This window comes from Citrus clementina, unplaced genomic scaffold (assembly GCF_000493195.1).
Source record: "Citrus clementina cultivar Clemenules unplaced genomic scaffold, Citrus_clementina_v1.0 scaffold_5, whole genome shotgun sequence".
Lineage (NCBI taxonomy): Eukaryota > Viridiplantae > Streptophyta > Magnoliopsida > Sapindales > Rutaceae > Citrus > Citrus x clementina.
Genome location: NW_006262201.1, coordinates 5,283,102 through 5,305,229, shown reverse-complemented (window position 1 = coordinate 5,305,229; position 22,128 = coordinate 5,283,102). Strand labels below are relative to the sequence as shown.

Genomic DNA, 22,128 nt, shown 5'->3' with positions numbered 1-22,128 from the left:
TAAGCTTTCAATCTTTCTTTTTTTTTTTTGTATGTAAGATTTTGTCCCCTTCACTGCATATGCTGAGTTTGCAAAGCTTTTTGAAAGTTCGCTCAAGACATTTGGAGAAAATGTCCAATTCTTTAGAAACGTTTTTTTTGCACATTTTTGGGTTTTAATTTTATTAATATGAAAAATAAAATGGGAATGAGTAAATTATTTATTACTCCTCTGTTAGTAATGTTGTTTTTTTACTGTTATTATTATTATTATTACTATTATTACTATTATTGTTATTATTTTCATGGGGCTGAATGGCATATATTGATTTTAATAGACATAAAATTAGTAACCTGTCTTGTTTTCATCCAACATCTTAATTTTGTTTTTAGTTTTCCAACTTCCTTCTTGTTTAGAAAGGAATCCATATGATTTTTCACTAAAATAGCTAAATTGTGAAAGTACTAAGAAAGATTGGATAATTAACTAATTAAGTTCAACAATCAAATATGAATTACTCAATTTGATTTAAAAAAAATTAAATTTATATTTAATTTATACTGCCAAGTCAACCAGAATTAAAATCGGCCTAACAATCAATAATTTTGACTTCTTTTTTCTATATGCATACTAGTTCTGTCATGTTTTTTATCATCTGAAAACAAATGAATTATGAGTCTTCATAAAAAAAAGTATAATAATACATTTAAAAATTTGGGTAAAAAGTACGTGTCCCCAATCAATAAGCACCAACCAATTATATATCAAGGGTTTATTTACTTCTCTGACTAGGGACTGGAATACTAAATCAAAACTACTACAATATTTATTTCACAAAATAAAGGTATGAATCGAAATTGAAAACATCTAGGACCCACAAATTTGACAATCATTTCCATTGATTTCATTCTTAAGGGGGTTGCAAATCAAACTCCAATTCCTAAAATTACCCATTTTATCCCATTGAATTTTTATAATTTATAAATTGCCCTCAATCAAGTTCTATCATTTTTTTCTCATTTTGGTCCCATTAGATTTATGAAAATACCTAAAAGTTTTATATTGTTTACAAATAGGTCCTTCATCATTTTTAATTATTGTTCTCTTCGTCGTCGTCATTAATTTCATCATTATTATTGAAATTTATTAATTTATTAATTTTAATTATTATTATTATCATCATTATTAATTATTAATTTCATTATTATTATTGTTGTTGTTGTCCTCATCGTCGTTAATTTATTATTATTATTAAAATTTATTAATTTTTTATTTTAATTAATATTATTACTATTATTATTATTATTTTAATTCTTATTATTATAATATATACAAATAATACTAGGGATAACTATTAACAAATGGTATTTTAGTAAATAATAACAATTCATTCGATTTAAAGATAAAGTAAATATATCAATGGGAATGCAGTTCATCCCGATTTGGATTACTACAGTTTAAGTACATAACTTGTTCTTATTTTAATTCTTTATTCTAATTCCAACTCATTCAAATTCTCATTCCAACCCATTCCACACAGGGTATCTCTTTTGGTGTATTATTTACTTTACCAAATGCATAATTGTTTCCTAATAATTCTCTATTTGTTTGAGTTACGGACGAAGAGTTTCAGTTTCTTAACCCAGCAGTTAATAATACAAGCAATGTACACTCCATGAAGTATTACTAGTTGCTGTGCTCTTTTGTATGAATTTATGTAAACACCGTGCCAATTTTATTTTTCAGAATTGGTGGCATATTATTCTTCTAAAACAGTGCAGAGCAAGGCTTGACCATTAGCAACTTGTTCATATGTATTTGCGTTAACTACCTAGATAACTAAGAGATTGTAAGTATCAAGTGTTCTAAAAAAATATTACCTAGAAAGATTATTAGTATTCTACCGCTGGAAAAACCCAGAAAAAATGTCCCTAAATTCTTTTCAAATTAAAAGTTCAAATACCAAGAATAAAACCCACACAAACACTAAATCTACCACATCCAAATTCTTCACAATCAAATTGGTTATGTGTGCTGAACACCTTGCATGCAAATAAAAATCATTTAAAAACGAACAAATTCCTACTCCAATTCTTAACGTTTTCTTTAAATAATTAATTTCTTTTTCATTGGCACTTGCATTGTCCATTGAAATCCCTAATCAATCATACACTTCTCAATGAACTTCCCAATGACCTCTCCTTTATGATTAGAAAAAAGGGCACAATTAATTATTTTCTCATGCAACTCCCATTTTTTATCAATGAAATAAGTTTTTATCACCGTGTAGTTAGACATCTGAATTAAAATCCACAAGTATCTATAGTGATACATAACCTTTGACGATTTGCACTAAACACATTTTTCAACATCATCTTTTCATTCTCAAATAATTGAAGAATATCTCTTGTAACTGTCTTTCAAGATGGCACATCAAACTTTTGATAATAGCTAGCCATAAACTCCAAAAGCCCTTTAGCCTCTAGAAACCTAAAGTGCAACTCATCTTTAATAATCATCTTTATCAATGCTTTCCTACAAGCCTATTTACCAAACTCTACAAGAACAAGCATAGGAAAAAATAAGGATGCACTTTAATAATAGCCTCTTTAATAATCACCAACACCCTTTTCACAAGCCAAAGCACGTTGCTTTTCATCAACTTCAGGCATCATTTTTTTTTTTTTTAAAACAAAGGACACACGTCCAAATGAGTTTCCAAGCCAACAGTTCCATCTTTAATCCTATGACCTCCATAGTCATTGTTACAATAGTTACATTTTGCTTTTTCTCCTCCAAGTAGCTTAAAAAAGATTCCCAAACTTTTGATCTTAAACGCTTGAACACCCTCCTTGAAGCCATCTTTCCTTATCTCTTGTACATCATTGTTATTTTCTTCCATCCTGCACGCAAAGCCTACTAGAATTAATGCGTAATAAACAAAAATTAAATGGTATACAAAGTGGTATAAAAATAAAAATATTTGAAGTGCAATAACATAATCATACTGAGCAAATTACTTACATACTCAGAGAAACAAAAAAAACCTTCAGAGGACATTGATCATAAGGGAAAAAATGCATGACAATCGAAACAGAATTATTAAATACACACATCACTGTAGATTCACCTTGATAACAATTTCAAGAAAAACCTTGGTACACCCTCCTGTCTAATAGATTGATAAACCTAAAATGAAAATGGCACGTGTAATTTTTTAATTTAGTAATCCTCGGACATGTGCACAACTTGCCGCTAAGGCCTGCTACTCCTTACTTTCTCAATCAATATGTTAAACTAAGATGAATTGTTAAGGAACTGGCTGATTTAGAACCCCTCAAATAGGGCCTTAGACATGGTATAAATTTTCGTGGCACTTTGCTCCTACTGAATCCTTTCACAAACGGTATATATTATGTTTTGTCACTGCCCTTTTTTACAATAATTTTAAATAAAAAAAATGAAAATGGCAATTATAATTTTTTTTTCAATTTTAGACAATAATACCCAAAAGAGTCTTGTACAAAGACTTCTAAAGGAAAAGCATTTATCAACTTCTTATATACAAAATGTTGGACCAAAACCAGTTAAAGAACTGATCTTAATCCCCCAAGATTCACTCGACTTAGCTTTAATCCAAGAACTAATTATGACCAACTAAAACTTTGTGAAATCACCAAATCGAATCAACAGATAACAAGCTTAAAGAAAGCAGAAACAATCACACACGAACACAAAAGAGTTAAGTGGTTCAGCCACCAAGTGACCTACATCCACTGTGAAAAAGAGAAAGAGCTTTTATTGATTTGGCGTTTACAAGATACAAGTAATCTGAGAAACTGTTACACACTTAAGCAAGCCAAATACGATACCATGAAGCCTTATATACACGCTTAGATTACTCTAGAAACAACCCCCATAAGCCAGCTTAATAGCCCTGGGTTTGTTGGCAACAAACCCATAATTTTCCCGCTTCCTTTAACAGCTTTACTAGCCGTTTAAACCAGCCTCAAGACACGTGTAGCAACTTCATCCAAAACGCTACCTTCTTTTGCCGTTTAGAATCAGTAAAGTCATGTGCCTCAACACGTGCTTAACTTATTCACTCGGCTGATCAACCAAACTTGTCATACAGCTCTCTTGTGCCACACAACCGACATATCATCCAGTCTCGAAACACAAGACTAACATGTCATATTTAATCACAATTCCAGATTTGTGATTAACTTATCAACATTCTCCACCTTGAATCCAAATATGTTACTCCTCATTCTCTTCTTCACTCACTCTCTGCAACTTAGATCCTGTAGATTCTAGCTGAGTTCACATATAACTCAAACTTGGCACCTGGTAAAGCTTTGGTTAACATGTCTGCCACATTGTCATCAGTGTGTATCTTCATCAATATTACCACTCCTTTTGACACTTCCAGCCTGACAAAATGAAACTTAATGTCAATGTGTTTAGTCTTCTCATGGTGTATATGATTTTTGCTCAAACGGATAACATTCTGACTATCATAGTGGACTGTAATTTGCTTTTGTTTATACCCCAGATCAGTCACCATTCCTCTAAGCCAAATAGCTTCATTTATTGCATCAGCTGCAGCAGTGTGCTCGGCTTCAGTTGTTGATAAAGCAACAACATTTTGTAAGGAAACTTTCCAGCTTATAGTGCAACCACTCAGTCTAAACAAATATCCAGTCAATGACCTCATGTTATCAAGGTCTCCAGCATAGTCAGCATCCACAAAGCCTTCCACATTGACTTCATTCCTTTTATCAGTTCCATATATCAAACCATAGTTTATAGTGCCATTAAGATACCTTAAAATCCACACCACAGCCTTCCAATGTTCTCTCCTTGGATTTTCTATATATCTGCTTAAAACACTCATTGCATAAGACAGATCAGGTTTGGTCAGAACTATTGCATGCATTAGACACCCTACTGCACTTGAGTATGGAATTGAGCTAGCTTCAGATATTTCAACATCAGTTTATGCTTCAATACACGGGAAAAGATTTTAGTATAATCTATACCTTCCTTTTGTGTGAAGCTTTTGGCTACAAGCTTGACTTTGTATCTCTTTGGCTCAACTTCTAGTATTCCTTTTTTAACCTTGTAAACCCACTTACAACCAACTACTCTCCTGCTTGGTGGTTTTTCAATTAGAGTCCAAGTGTGATTCTTGAACAGTGACTGCATCTCTTCATCCATAGCACCCTTTCACTTCTCTGATTCATTCCCTTTTATAGCTTTTGAGTATGTTTTTGGTTCATCTGAGTCAAGTTCATGTGCTTCTGTCAATGCAAATGCAATCAAATTTGCATGTGCATATCTCTTAGGTGATCTTATTACCCTATTTTCCCTGTCTCTCACAAGTTGATAACTCCTGTCACCTTGATCATCTTCAGATTCAACCTCTGATTCTGACATGTTCCTTCCAGCCTCAGATTCTGATTTAACACTGGTCTTCTGTTTTGCAACTGGGATTGATGACTCCACCTCAAAATGAGACTTATGATTCTCATTCATGTGGTGGCTGGATTCAGTCTTTGAAGCTTCTAATTGTTTGAACATTTCAGCCTCATTAAAAACCACATCCTTGCTGATTATGGCTTTTGGTGGCTTGAAATCAGTGCACCAGAGCTTATATCACTTCACTCTTTTTGGATAGCTAATAAACACATCCTTAAGAGCTCCAAGTTCCAACTTCCCTTGCTTTATCTGAGCATATGCAAGGCATCCAAATACCCTCATGTTTGAATAGTCAGCTGGTTTGCCTATCCAAAGCTCGATTGGAGTTCTAAGATTAATTCCAGAAGATGGACTCCTATTAACTATATAACAGACAATGAATAGAGTCTCTGCCCATAGTGACATAGGCAGCCTTGTTGAATAAGCATACACCTTACCTTATCAATCAAAGCTCTGTTCATTCTCTCAATTAATCCATTTTGGTGAGGGATGTGTCTCACTGTTTTGTGCCTTACATCCCATACTCAGCACAGAAATCCTCAAACCTTTTATTGCAAAAGTCTAACCCATTGTCAGTCCTCAACCTTCTAACTTTTCTGTTGGTTTGTGTTTCAACCAAAGTTTTCCATGTTTTGAATTTCTCAGACACATCATCTTTGTTTTTCAACACATAAACCCACACCATCCTTGAAAAATCATCAATAAGAGACATGAAATACCTAGCCCCACCTAAGGATGTTGTCTATGCAGGCCCCCACAGATCATCATGGATATAGTGTAAAGTTCCTTTTGAGTTATGGACACCAGTACTGAATTTTACTCTTGAAGACTTGCCTAATACACATTCTTCACAAAACGTCAAATTCTCTATCTTATCATTCCCTAAGACTCCCTGTTTTGACAATTCTCTCAACCTTTTTTCACTCATATGACCTAACCTCAAATGCCACAACATGGTTTTATCTAAGTTCTGGTTTAAGACCCCAATATCCCTTGTAGCAGTTGTACTTTGAAGTACATATAGGCCATTACTTAAACTTCCCTTCATTAACACCATTGACCCTCTCATCACCTTTAAGGTACCTGATTCTAACTTAACAAGACAATCCATTTTATAAAGTATGCCTAAGGAGATTAAATTCTTTTTTAAGTCAAGTACATGTCTTACATCTACTAATTCCCCGGTCATACCATCCAACATTTTTAGTCTTATTATGCCTTTTCCAACTACCTTACAGATTGCATCATTTCCCATTACTACTACTCCCTCATCATAGGCTTCATAACTAAGGAATAAATTCTTATTAGGGCACATATGGAAAGAGCAATTAGAATCTAAAACTCAATTACCTCTAGTTTGGTCATCAGTTACAATGAGAACTCCAGCTGAGTCGTATCCATCAAATTCTTGACTTTCAGAAGCAACATCATCATCTCTAGTTTTCTCTCTTGTATCTTTTGGCTTATTCTTTCTTTGTAGACAATCCTTCTTGAAATTGTCTTCCATGTGGCAGTGGAAGCATTTTATATTCTTGGGCCTGGATTTGGATATTTTCTTCTTGCCCTTGTTGCTCCATTCATTTTTTATCTTTCTCTTGCCATTAAACCTTCAGCCTTTCTTGATTCCTTCTTTGTAACAGTCTTAGAGCTTAGAGTTTCCGTCACATCTACCATTATAAGGGTCAGCCTCCCATACATAAGTGTATCTACCAAATGTTCATAGGAACTTGGTAATGAATACAACAAGATCATGGCTTTATCTTCATCATCAATTTTTACACTAATGTCTTCAAGATCAAGAATGATCTTATTGAAGACATCAATGTGGTCTGAGATTAATGACCCTTCTTCCATTTGTAATGTGTAAAACTTTTTCTTGGTGGCTAGTCTTTTAGCATTGATTTCTTGGTATACAAATCTTCAAGCTTCTTCCATAACCCTGTAATTGTTTTCTCACTGCCAACTTATCTGAGTACCCTATCACCAAGGCTCAAGATTATAACACTATGGGCTCTGCCCAGCACATCAGGTAGATCCTCATCAGAAACCTTTCTTGGCTTATTTGAAGAGGATTCCTCACCAAGAGCTTCATCTAAACCTTGATGTACTAGTAGGGCTCTCATCTTGAGCCTCCACAGGTGAAAGTCATTTTCACCTGTGAAGTTCTCCACCTCAAGCTTAGCTGGTCCCATTTCCAAGATTAAAGAAAGTAGTGCCTACTCTGATACTAATTTGTTGGACCAAAATCAGTTAAAAAACCGATCTTAATCCCCTAAGATTCACTCGACTTGGCTTTAATCCATGAACTAATTATGACCAATTAAAGCTTTGTGAAATCACCAAATCGAATCAATAGATAACAAGCTTAAAGAAAGAAGAAACAATCACACATGAACACAAAAGAGTTAAGTGGTTCAGCCACCAAGTGACCTACATCCACTGTGAAAAAAAGAAAGAGTTTTTACTGATTTGGCGTTTACAAGATACAAGTAATATGAGAAACTGTTACACACTTAAGTAAGCCAAATACGATACCATGAAGCCTTATATACACGCTTAGATTACTTTAGAAATAACTCCTAGAAGCCAGCGTAACAGCCTTGGGTTTGTTGGCAACAAACCTAGAATTTTCCCGCTTCCTTTAGCAGCTTTACCTGCTGTTTAAACCAACCTCAAGACACGTGTAGCAACTTCATCCAAAATGATGCCTTCTTCTGCAGTTTAGAATAAGTGAAGTCATGTGCCTCAGCACGTGCTTAACTTATTCACTCAGTTGATCAACCAAACTTGTCGTACGGCTCTCTTGTGCCATACAACCGATATATCATCCAGTCTCGAAACACAAGACTGATATGTCATATTCAACCACAATTCCAGATTGTGATTCACTTCTCAACACAAAAAGCTGCAAAATTTGAGTTAATAATTCTTTGTCTTTTAAAGAAGAGAAAAGGGAATTACAGAATTGAATTTATTCTCTGCACTTTTTCTTAGTATACACGATACTTATATAAATAGGTAAAATACTATGCACACAAAAGGAAACCAAATAATTACATATTATATTTTCTTATTTTATAGTGTACACTACATCTATCATATCACATCTACAACTGCCATATTCCTAATTATATGCTCATGATCCTGACTGAATAATCTCTCAGATTTTCAACACTCCCCCTCAAGCTAGCTGGAATATATCTTCCATAGTCAACTTGCTAATTAAGTAATTGAACTGCCCTTTGTACAGACCCTTTGTGAGAACATCTGCAATTTGCTCTGCAGTGGGTATATAAGACATACAGATCGCACTTTCTTCAATCTTCTCTTTGATAAAGTGTTTGTCAACTTCCATGTGTTTAGTCCTATCGTGAAGAACCGGATTATGAGCAATTGCAATTGTTGCCTTGTTATCACAGTGCACTTTCATTGGTAAACTACTTTGAATTTTTAAGTCTTCTAGTAACCTTTTAATCCACATCACTTCACAAATTCCATGAGCAACTGACTTGAGTTCAGCCTCAGCACTACTTATTGCCATTACATTATGTTTTTTACTTCTCTAAGTAACCAAATTCCCACCAATAAACGTACAGTAACTAGAGGTGGATTTTCGATCAGTAATGCTCCCAGCCTAGTCTGCATCCGTGTAGACTTCCACTTGAAGATGTCCCTGTTTTTTAAACAATAGATCTTTACCAGGAGTTCCTTTTAGATATCTTAGGATTCTAAACACAGCTTCAAAGTGTTATTGTCCTGGTGAATGCATGAATTGGCTCACTCTACTCATTGCAAATGTTATATCAGGTTGCATATGGGATAAATATATCAGCCTTCCAACAAGTCTTTGAAATTGTTCAATGTTCCCCACTTTCTCAGCTTTAGCATGTTGGAGCTTCAAAATGGGATCTGTTGGGGTTTCAGTTACTCTAAATCCAAGCAAACCTGTCTCACTAAGTAAGTCAATAGTATACTTGCGTTGAGTAACAAATATACCCTCCTTGGACCTTACAATCTCCATGCCAAGAAAATATTTCAAAGTTCCAAGGTCATTTATCTCGAAATCCTTAGCAAGTTCCTTATTTAATTTATCCAGCTCGCATCTATCATCATCTGTTAAGATTATGTCATCCATATAAACAATCAAGATAGCTAGTTTTCCTTCCCTCGAATGTTTGCAAAACATAGTATGGTCTGCTTGACTTTGACAGTCGCCATGACCTTTTACGACTATCCCAAAACATTCAAACCATGCCCTTGTGATTGTTTAAGGTCGTACATAAACTTTTTTAGTTTGCAGACTTTTCCTTCACAAAATTTCTTATCAAAACCTGGAGGGAAAATGTTTTGAGAAGAAATTTTGTAAACCCTTGTACTACAAGCCTTACCTTGTTCCTCTCAACATTGCCATCAGTTTTACATTTTACAGTAAACACCTATTTACACCTTACAATTTTTTTGTTCTTCGGTAAGTTCACTAACTCCCAAGTACCATTCTTTTCCATAACTACTAACTTCCAACTTAGTTCATCAAGGGCTTCCTTGATAGTTCTTGGAACAAACATGTTAGACACATTAGAAATAAATGCTCTATAACTATTGGACAATTATCATAGGGTAAATATTTTGCAATAGGATGTTGGGTACACTTTCAAACTCTTTTCCTAATGGCTATAGGAATATCATGATCTTTTGGTTCAATAATTAAAGGGGATAAAGATGAAGGAAAAACATAAACAAGATTAGGATTACAAGCAACAAGACTAAGATTGAAATTTCCTGAATCATTTGAACCTTTTCCAGAGATTTTGATTGACTTTGTGGTAAAATGGTTGGCTGGTCTTTATTCCTCTGCCTAGTTCTCTTTCAAGTATAAACCAAATAGTCAGGTTCAGGAATATTTTTGTTCTTCTATAGTGTTTCTCCCTCTGTTTGTGAATCAACTATGTTTGGTAAAGTTTGGCTAGGATTTTGATTAGCCTGTTGTTGTGTCTGTTTTTCAACATCTAGAGAAAGAGATAAGAGAATAGGTTTTGGTAGCGGATCCAAAGTTGTCTCCCAAAAATTTTCTTCCTTTCTCTTTATCTCTCCCTGAAGACAATTTTAGAAAAAATAAGACTGATTTTCTAGAAAAGATACATCCATGCTTACGAACATTTTTTGTGTTTGAGGATTATAACACTTGTATCTCCTTTTGTTTTGTGCATAACCAATAAAAACACACTTTTCAGCTCTTGGATCAAGCTTGGATCGAAATTTGCTAAGTATATGAACATAGATAGTGCAACAAAAAATTTTTAATGGCAAATCTGAATTAATTTTGCATGTAGGAAATGTTTTTTTTTAAAATAATCTAATGGAGTAACATATTGTAAAACACGAGTAGGCATTCTATTTATTAAAAAGATGATGTCAAAATTGCACCTCCCCACAAATATTTTAGAATATGCATTGAAAACATTATGGCTCGAGCCACTTCAAGTAAATGCTTGTTTTTTCTTTTAGCAATGCCATTTTGTTGAGAAGTATCACGACAGGTAGATCGATGTAAAATGTCTTTTTCTTCAAAAAAAAATTCCTTAGATGTTCATTGAAATACTCTTTCCCATTATCAAATTGAAACAAACAAATTTTTGATTGAAATTGATTTTCGACCATTTTGTAAAAAACTTGAAACATATTTTTTACTTCAGATTTTTCATTCATTAAATACACCCAGCAAAGTCGTGTATGATCATCTATGAAAATAATAAACCATTTTTTTTTCCAGTCCTAGTAGTGATCCCAGAGGAACCCCACACATAACTATGAATAAAATAGAATGGTTTAGAGGCACGGTATGGTTTTGTCAAATAAGTAACTCTATAGCTTTTAGATAAATAGCAACTGTCACAATGAAGAGAATAACAATCCAAATATTTAAACAGTTCAGGAAATAAATGTTTTAAATAAGGAAAACTAGGATGTCATAACCTAAGATGCCAAAGCATTATTTTTGCACGAGCAAAAATTGAACTAACACTACCACCATTGCCTTGAGCAGTTTTATTCTTGAAAAGATTGCTAAAAAAATAATAAAGACCATGGATCATTTTAGCACTGCCAATCATCTTCCCCGAGTTTTGGTCCTGAAATTCACAATGAAAGTCAAGAAAGACAACACGACAGTTAGAGTCTTTAGAAATTTTATTGACAGATAACAAATTGCAAGCTAATTTTGGAACATGAAGGACAAATTGAAGAGTTATTTGATTAGAAATTTCTATTTGACATTTTCCCACAATAGGTGAAAAACTACCATTAGCAATCCTTACTCTTTCATTTTTATAACAATATGAATAATTACTAAACAAACTATAAGAGGAAGTCATGTGATCAGATGCTCCTGAATCAATGATCCCGGGAGCAAAATTTAAACTACAAGATAGAGCATTAGGATTGCTACTTGTTTGTGCAAGAGCTACAAGGAGTACTAGATAAAGAGCTGGACTTTAGCAATTTAAAAAGATGGTCCATCTGCTCTTTACTGAATGGACTCTTCTCAACTTCATTTGCATAGGAGGTTGCTTGATTTGGTTTGTCACTCGTCTTGTTGCTCTTCCAATTAGCAGGTTTCCCATGGATCTTTCAGCAGTTGTCTCGAGTATGGCGTGGTTCATTACAAAAATCACACTATGTCCGAGGTTTTTCATTCTGCCTTTGCTGATTGAAAACCTTATTTGCAATTGCATCTGATGCAACTATGGTTGAATTTTCAACAGGGGCAGCAACCCCTTCTTAGCACCATGTTCCTGCAACTTTCCTCCCTTCTTACTTTTGCAAAGACGTCACCAATAGCGGGTAGAGGCTGGCTGTTGGTGTACAAATACTAATGCTATTGGTGTCAATGTGCAAGTGTACACAACAAGTAATAAAGTGATGAGTATTCAAGATCGTCTCCACATTGATTGATGTTATTAGACTTGCTACAGCAATCTTAACAGTGCAGATTTTGTGTCTAAATTAAGATAACAATTGATGAAACTAATTTACTAATTAAAATAAAAACACAATAAATAAAATGCAACAAAGTAGATTATCACGTCAAACTCAAGAATAAAAACAATGAGAATATAGAGTAGTTGAGTGAATAAACTCTCTTAATGGTCTTGACTATTTTCTAATGGTTGGCTCGGTTGCTGCAGTATTTGCTACAACACTAGGCAGAATCCTTAGGTATCCTCAGCCGTCGCATGTTGGATATCTTATATCTATATGCAACCTAACAGTGATCAGTTGTTATGCCAACATAAGATATAGCATTACACGCTTAGGTTCAATTTACCCTACAAGGTGAATCCTTATGTCTAGTTCATCACTAATCTTAAATCAAGCATGACCCTTTTGGGACTTAAATAAAACTCAATCTGGGAAACTCAATTTAAGATCAAATATTATTCTGATATGTTCCACTAAGATAGGCCCTTTTGCAGCTCTTCATTAGCTAATATCATTAAATGGGTGATCAACCGAAATAACGAATAAAATAAATACTATCAAAACAAACTGCTACAGCAAACATGCAGCAACACATATTTCTAGTCAATAAACCATTAAGATTGTTTATCACTCAACTACAAATAAATTTAGTTCATGGTTTGTAAAAGAAAAATAAAGAACAAAGTTTCAGCCATGAAACACATCCCTATAAATAAATAGAAAATGAGAAAGCAAGAAAAGAATAAGAATGATTGAGTTCCCAATTGATTTCTGCAAATTCTCCTCTTGTGCAGCCCTTAATCTCTCTCTTGAATCTTGTTTTTCTTTTGTTTCTTTGTGTTTTTCTCCTTGGGTGACGGCCCCTCCTTTTCCTTATGATGTATGCTTCTTTTATAGTTGAAAATTAGGGTAAACGGAACCCTAGGGTGCGCATAAGTCAGATTAGGAAACTGCAGATCGCAATTCTATAGTTATCCCGCGCAGAATTTTCTCTGTCGTTGTTTCAGGATTGCTACAGCAATGGTTACTACAGCAACGGCTACAGCAACTGCACTGTTCCAGATTTGTTTCAATTCTTTTGTAGCTAAGTTCTTTCTCATTTTTGCAAGCCTATTGCATCAACATTCCTTCCATGAATTATAAGCTTCTGGAAACCTACAATTATGCACATAATTTGAGCACAAATTACATTAAATCGAGCAAAACTTATTAAGACTGACTAAAATGATTATTTATGCAAAATGTAACAAAAATACAATAGAAACACATCATTTACTCTCTAAGTAATATTGATTTAAGTCTAAAAGTGTCATGATAACTCTCATTTGATAAAGTTATCACTGGCGACCAAGAATCGTCCCATAACCTCATCAAAATCTACATTTAATCCAGCCAAGAATTTGTAAATATGATAATCTTTTACCATCTTTTTGTTGTGATTGTAGTTCGTTGTTGATTTCCATTCATAGTCATTAAACATATTTAAATCTTGTCACAACCTCTTCAGAGAATTGAAATACTTGGTGACGTTGTCCTCTCCTTGGCAAAGTTCACCAAGTTTTATTGTTCTTTGGCTGTTGGGTAACACACGTAATTGGAGCTGATATCTTCCTCCATGGAATTTAGTAGCCATAAAGAAGAGGAAAGGGAATTACATAATTGAATTTATTCTCTGCACTTTTTCTTAGTATACACGATACCTATATAAATAGGTAAAATACTATGCACACAAAAGGAAACCAAATAATTACATATTATACTTTCCTATTCTATAGTGTACACTACATCTATCATATCAATCTACAGCTGCCATATCCCTAATAATATGCTCATGATCCTAATTGAATAATCTCTCGGATTTCCAACATCTTTTAATAATTTGTTATACAAAGAACTTAGTGTCAGCATTTTAACAAGATCTGGAAGTTCACATGTTTATTAACCGGGCGTGACTACGTTGCAGCATCTCTAAGTAACATCTTCCACAAATCCAGTTATTGATAAGGACTTTTCCAATAATTAAATTTTTGTTATAAACCAATCTTCAGTATTTGGCAAGACAAGCTGCAGAACATTTCTGACACATGATGACAATATGTTACAATAACAAAAAAAAGTTGATACCAATAATGAAAAGGCCATGACGACTGTTACTTACAAATGCTGCATAATATAATTGAATCCGTATTAACCACATAACATGAAGACGAACATACCTTACCCCTGAGGAATGTCATAGGATCATCCTGATAGGTCCCAACCAAAGTTAGCTGACAATCACAAAAGTTTTTTTGCTTATGGCGAGAAAAAAGACCAAGATGAATTGATTTAATTGACTGACTGCCTTTTATTATGCTAGAGCCTTTATTTATAATATTAAACATAACAAACTCAGCCTACAATAACAGCTGCAATCAAAATACGTAAACTGAAATAACACCCTTATTATTTTTACGAAACACAAAGCTAAACAACAACTACTAAGGATTTGATCTTTTCCTCAATCCTAAGGATTTGATCTTATCCACAATGCTTGCACGATCGATATTCTCAAATGTAATCATGCATGCATGAACCATGCAAGGGCAAGGCTCAAGTCTTCACGTCATGTACTTGGGATTTGACTTATGCCCTCTGCTGGACTTGCGTGGCTCCAGTGACTGCTCCTTATCACATCTTATGCTACCATTTCACTTCTGTTTCTTGAAGAAGAAATTAAGGATGTGCTCCTAGATCAGAATTTTCAAGTTTTGGTAGCTTCACTAATTTCAGCGAGATTGATTGAGAAAATGCCTTTCTGTGGTCTGCTTTTTCAGTTATCTGTTTTAATGATGCACATTCAATTACCGACAAATGCTCCAGTTTCTTGAGGCTTCTCATCATACTAGAAGGAAAAATATTCAATAGTTCATCACAGTATTCTACATGCAAGACCTTCAATTTGCTGAAAGACCCCGAGGCAAGCTGGTGGTGCCATATTTTTCTCAAGTTTCTCATTAAGGCAATGCTTAATTCCTCCAAACTAGGGAGCATTACCTGAAAAAAATTTCATCAATTGCCTTAACAATTGAATTCTAATAAGACACAAGGAAAAGATGAGATTATATTATAGAATAGATCAAACCTGGAATCAATTCAAAGGCAAAGAAGAAAAGAAAGCCAATATATACAGAGATAAGTTCATCAGTGTCCTCAAGGCGAGGCATGCAGAATATAAATTTTATATAATTAATTGATGAAATCAATTAAATATAAATTAAGTATTTTTATTTTAATAATTAAATATTATTTCTGTTAATGACATTTATCCCCCCACATGCTGAGCTCCACAAAAGCAGGAGTTAGACAACTTTTCATCGATTAAACTTATCCTGTATACCAAACATCCCTACAAGTAATATAGAAACAACAGGAACAGGAATCTACCTTTTCATCAAATAGAGCTTGTGTGTCACCGTGATAGTTGCCTCCTGAACTCATTTCTACTGCATGTGCATAGATGAATCTTTTCAGTTCTGGGCAGAAATTAATCGAAAGTTGACGTAAAGAAGGGAGTTCAACTAAATTTCCAATGCCAAATCTTGATAGTTGTGGAAGATGTGAAAGTGAGAGGTAGACTAGTTTAGGAAAAACCATTTCAATCAAGTTCTCCTCTCTTCCCAATCCGGTGTCAATTATCCCTTGCATTGATGCACACTGACTTATCTCAAGTCGTTGGAGTTGCTTAAGACTATTAACCATAGAAGATGAAAACAAAAATTTCAGACAACCACATTTATCCACTGTCAATTCTGTTAATTGTTGACCAGAATAAGACGTTGCTGGAAACTGATTGGGCCATATCCTTTCAATGTTAATTGAGACCATTTCCAACTTCTTCAGCCCTGGAAAAACAACCTGCACATCCAAACAACTACTTGATATACTTTTTTGATCATTGAGTAGCAAGGAAAAATATGTGTGTCCATGTACGTCAACAGAAATGTAAACTACCTTTTTATTGAAGAATGCCAATAAATTCTGAGGATCATCCTCTGCAGTGATTTCTTCGGATCCTCCAGTAGTTGGAGTCTCCAGGTAGAATCCTGAACTCGTAAGCTGCGGTAGGCGTCGTAGTGCTAGGGAATGCAAGTGATTGAAGTTAAGCACCCTCATACTTCCATTCTCATGGTCATGGTTGTTAGTTTCCTCACCAACAATCATCCTTAGGATCTTGCAATCAGTCACTTCTAGTTCTTCGAGCTGCAAAAGGTTCTTAGCCATGAAAGAGGGAAAGAGATGCTTCAATCGATGACATTGTTCTATGTTAATGATTCTTAAGTTGGTGAAAGACTGATTATCTTCTGTGAGTTGCACTTGGCTGCCACATACCTTCTCCAAGAGAATCAAATTACAAAGAAACAATGACTGAAGCAACGGAAAAATAACCCGTCCCTCTGAGTTGGCAATACATAAAATCTTAGGATCATTTTGTACGTGGAGATGCTTCAATCGTGGGAATCCTTCTCCATTGTCTAATTCTTGGACAATATTCTGAATACCATTAAGATTATCAAGATAGAGATCTTCAGTTGTCTTCAGCAACTTTTTGATCCCATACCCCAAGTAAATGCTATTATCGAGCTTGAGTTTCAGTGTTCTTGAGCATTCATATTTTCCAGACCAGTTCCACACATCTCCTATAAATATTCTATATCTTTCCAAGTCCACAGAGATCAAATCCTCCAGCAGAAGTTGGGCATCTGGAATATGCATATCTAAAATGGTTAGACTCGACAATTGCTTTAGCTCAACAACACTAGCATTACTTTGGCCTTCAACCTTTCGAGTAAAGCTATTACCCATATATAATTCATTTAATCGAGACAAGCGTGACATAACTTCCGGTTCGATTACTTTAAGCTTTGAACAGTTGCTCAAATCTAGCAACTTCAAACGAGTTAGGTTTCCAATTTGTTCAGGCAACTGCTCAATATGAGAATTCCGAAAGCTAAGAATCTCCAATTTCGCCAGATCTCCAACTCTTGCTACATCTTCTAGATGGCAACAATCAAAAGACAATGTTCGAAGGTTGATTAAGCTGCCAAGTGACAAAGGTAATGAAGGGAAATGGATTCCAGTTAAATGCAGGACTAGGAGTTCTGTCATCCCATCAAAAAATTGGTTTGGGATTTGTAAAGAGGAATCTTCCGTAAACAACAGAAACAACTTGAGTCTTGTGCATTGAAGGCTATCTGGAAGCTCTGATATATCTCTAAAAGGTATAGAAATAGCAGTTGGATTTTTCCGTGCTGCCTTTTCTACCTCTTCCTTCACATCAGCGACGTTTTGGATATTAAACAGAAGCTTATCTGAGGCAATTAATACAGCCAAGGCATGAATGATTTGATGCATTTTAACATGATCTTCAGTGTCCCCGTTCAACAATAAACATGGACCTTTGAGATGATCCATCAACGTATAGACCCTATTCCTTGCTACTTCCAATGTGTCAATTCCAGTAAACAAATTGTCCAATGCAAAGACATATCTAATCAAGTCATCAATAGGTAATCTACTACCATCATTTAGTAGACCACAGAGTTGAAACAGAAATTGTGCTTCCGGTTCCAAAACCTTGTAACTCAATTCTATTGAAGACAAATCTGCATCCATTCCTTTGATTTTTCTTGGATTGGATTTTCTTAGCCAATTAATCGCATCCTTCCAAACGTGAGTACTTTGACCTTTCAGTGCATTTGCAATTGTTGAAACTGCAATTGGCAAACCTCCACATTTTCCAACAATCTCAACTCCTATAGCCCGACAGTCAGATTCTTTCGCTGAATCTCCTACAATCTTTTCAAACAAAGACTTTGCTTCTCCATCAGCTAAAGTACTGATGGAGAAAATCCTTGGATTACTCATATTTATGCGTAATACATGTTGATCTCTCGATGCCAATAATAACGTCCAGCGTCCTTGATTATCAACACTTTGTTTCTCGCCATCCCAAAAGGGAATTCCAATATCATCCAAGTTAATTTGAGTCCAAATATCATCTAATATTACAAGAACTCGCTTCTTCTTCTTCAATGCTTGACGCAGTTGATTAGCTTTCTCAACTAGACTGTCAGGACGGACAATTTCCAGGCCTAACTGATCAGCAATACGGCCACAAATTTCTTTCCAGTCTGGGGTATGAGTTACCTCAGCATCCACCACCACATCAAATAAATCCTCTTTCACGACTTGCCTTGCAACTACTTTGACTAGTGTGGTTTTGCCAACACCACCCATCCCATACAACCCAATCATGTTAACATTAGAATCCCGCAGTGACTCCATCATTTTCTGGAAAACAGGGTTTCTTGAAGGAAAGTGCACGTACCCTCTGACACTGAAGCGTTCCATGGTCTCTGGATCAGGACGGTGGCCAACATTCTGTCTTTGCAAGATAATATTCCCCTCTCTTGCTGCCTTCGCTGCCTCTTTGCTGAGCCTGTAACGAGTCATCATCTTAGAGCACAAATCTTTGAAAGTACAGCGCTTCTTGTTAGCTTCGTCTTCACCTTCATCTTCAACCACGGCGTTTCCTACTCGTTTAGTCCATTCATCAAACTTGGTAAGCCATTCCTGAACATCTGAAAAAATATCGTCCCCTTGTCTGTCTGCATGCTTGACTGCTTGTTCCACCCTTTCTCCTACGTTTTTCAGCTCCTTCACATTGCTCTGGTACTTGCACACATAAGATATCTCTTCGCGAATGGGATCGAACAATAATTCTACAACTTTTGATGCAATGCCTGAAACAGCTGCGCCGCCTAATTCTTCTGCCATCGCCCTGTTCTTTATGATTTTGTTTTTTTTTTTTTTTTAAGTTTAACAAATTAAGGCAAAATGGAAAACAAGAAACAACCCACTGTATATTGATTAGTTGTAGACTAAGCAAAGATCCAAAACAACCCAAGAAGAATGAAAAGTTTTCACTAACAGAATATAGATTTTTTTAAAAATGAAATTACGAATACTACTGGCTATTTAACATTTTAAGCAAAATCAAATCAGAAACAGGAGTTACAGAAATAGAACAATTAATTGGAAATAATAATAACTTCAAAAAAGATTAAAGCACCTGGGGAATCAGGTTGAACGCAGAACTGTTTAAAGATTTGATTGCTTCTAAAATTTTGATACTTTAGGACGGCTGATGAGCAAGGGAGAATAATTTTTACAAGAGTCAACTCCAAGTCATTCTTATTGATTTCTCTGTCCGTCGGTCACCAGTCACTACTAACTTTTTTATTTATCTAATATACTTTATCGCTTACAAATCTTTTTTTTTTTAATTTTTTATTTCATTTTGGGAATTTTTTCCCTCGCAAATATAAAATTCACTCCAATTTACATCTACGCGACTCACATACAGAGGAGCTGTCCCAGCATTTCGTACCCACGCGAGTGGCGATATTTAGCGGGGGAGGATGGGTCAATTTCTCCAATATATAAAATCAGTTACTCCGGACATCATAATTTTTATGATATTATTTTTAATTTTTTATAATTATTTTTAATTTATATCTATTATTAATTGAAGAAATTATATAAATTAAAATTTAATTACTAAGAATAATAAATATAGGTATCATTGTGAATAAAAAATTAATAATAAGATATTTTTCTAACACTTTTTATTATTTTAAATATTTTTGTAATAAAAATATATTTTATCTCCAAGATCAAATATTAAGTAAATGACCAATTTAATCTTTTTTTTATGTCAAGAGAATTATTAAATATCATGAAAATAATAGAGGATAAGTAATATATATTAATCTTATTAAAGAGAAAGCTCGCAATCCCTCATATTTAATGGCTCATTTTATATCATCAACTTATACGGGACAATTTGTGCTGAGCCAATAGAAATGGCTTTTGATGCTTTGTCAAATAACAGGGCAGTGGGTCTTATAGTGGGAACTATTGGTGGATCCTGCTTAGCTCAGGTTTCACCTAAAAAAACTGAACCTATGCCCAAAAGCTCGAAAAATGGTTAGAAAAAATTTAAAGATATATATTATTTTAATTAAAATACAGCATTTAACATATATTTTATTCACCCATAATCTATATTTAAAGTTTTAATTAATTTAATCCCAACTTTTAAAGCCTAATTTCACCCAAAAAAATAAATTTTATGAACTATTAAATTTGTAAAACATAACGAAACAAATTTTTTAAAAATATAGAATTAAAATTCAGGCTTTTTTGCGTGTCTTGGAAAAATCTCGACCTGAATTGGGCCAAGCTCGCCCAACAAAAGACATGCTAGGGCTAGGCTTGGGCATTGCCACGCTCAGACCAAGCCTGACATTTTGCCTTCCCTAGTCCAATTGTTTGAACTAATACTCTGCCAATTGATAGAATACTCATAAGCCAACTTTGTTTGGACTAGCCTACACAAGTTTTTCTCCAACCCAATTAATCTTTTTTATGCTAATATTTATTTTATCTTTATATAAAATTACTTAAAAATAAAAGAATTAATAACTTTTAAGTACACTCACATTATAACTAAATTCCACAATAATATCTAATTTAGGTAGTCTGATTTTATAAACCCTAATTTTTTAATTTACCGATTTAATCCCTTGCCATTTTTCAATTTAAAAAATGAACACAAAATTTTCTTACCGTATTTTAACCAAATATATGCTTTTTGCACCCAAATACCCGTTAACCACGCTAAACACAAAACAAAGAGCCATGTCTCCAATCACATATGCTCATTTCCTACCATTGATAACATCATTGATGAAGAGCAAGAAATTGAAGAATTCTCGTTTGGAATTAAATTTATATATTTAGAAATATTTTAATTAATTTGTATTATAATTTAATTTAGTTGCCTATTTTGAGTTTATTGTTTAAACATTACTTATTTGAGTTGCATTTCTAATTTTGGCATGAGCTTTGTTAAAATATATTTTCTAGTCATATTAGGATATGGGATAAATTGTAGTTAGTATAAATAAGTGTCTTTATAACTTTTACAGAAAAAATTAGATCTGACAAAATTTGACATTACGCGATTATCCACCTGAACACAGCATAAATAAATAGGTATAGATCGTCAAATTTGACACAACTATTAAATGGGTCGGGATTGGGTCGACATGATTAAAGGTAAAGTTTTTGACCCATTTTCTCAATCAATGATATGATTATATTTTCTATTCTAAATTAATTTGTAAGTTTTTATTATCAAAACTCAAATATTGAATATGATTCTTTTTTTTTTTTTTTGTTAAAGGAAGGATGAACATATGTACATTATTTTATTTATAGAGTTTTATATAAATTTAAAAATTCAATAGTGTAAATGTGTAAAATATTGGAGTGTATATATATGTGTGTGTGTGTGTGTGTGTGTGTGTGTGGGCGTTCTCATTTATTTTTCATGTGGACACATTTTAAAATCGCGGGGTTTAAGAGAGTTAGTTTTTAAACTCTTAAAAACTGTATGGTTTTATAGTTCATTCAATAACTAACTCTTTTAAACTGCACAATTTAAAAGTGTGTCCGCATTAAAAAAAAATGCAGATGTCCGCACTTGAGAACCACCGATCGTTTTAGAAAGAGGGACATAGCAAGTAGAGGCAAAGATACCACCATCTATACAATATTTGTTTCAACAAGAAAGGCCTATGT

The 22,128-nt window shown here is 34.1% G+C and overlaps 2 protein-coding genes across 2 annotated transcripts; both read right to left on the bottom strand.

Annotated features, from left to right (window-relative positions):
• Positions 1-9,094: 9,094 nt before the first annotated feature.
• On the bottom strand, positions 9,095-9,595 carry LOC112097816 (uncharacterized mitochondrial protein AtMg00810-like). The gene is made up of 2 exons (XM_024183396.1): positions 9,242-9,595; positions 9,095-9,133 (listed from the first exon to the last, which is right to left on the bottom strand). Exons 1-2 carry the CDS (start codon positions 9,593-9,595, stop codon positions 9,095-9,097), a joined length of 393 nt encoding a protein of 130 aa, XP_024039164.1.
• Positions 9,596-14,688: 5,093 nt separating this feature from the next.
• LOC18041658 (disease resistance protein At4g27190) lies at positions 14,689-19,690 on the bottom strand. Its single transcript, XM_006431590.2, has 4 exons — positions 19,553-19,690; positions 16,432-19,261; positions 15,865-16,335; positions 14,689-15,474 (listed from the first exon to the last, which is right to left on the bottom strand). The coding sequence occupies exons 2-4, from the start codon at positions 19,255-19,257 to the stop codon at positions 15,154-15,156; spliced, it is 3,618 nt and encodes a 1,205-aa protein (XP_006431653.1). The 5' UTR covers positions 19,258-19,261; positions 19,553-19,690; the 3' UTR covers positions 14,689-15,153.
• Between the last annotated feature and the right edge of the window lie 2,438 nt (positions 19,691-22,128).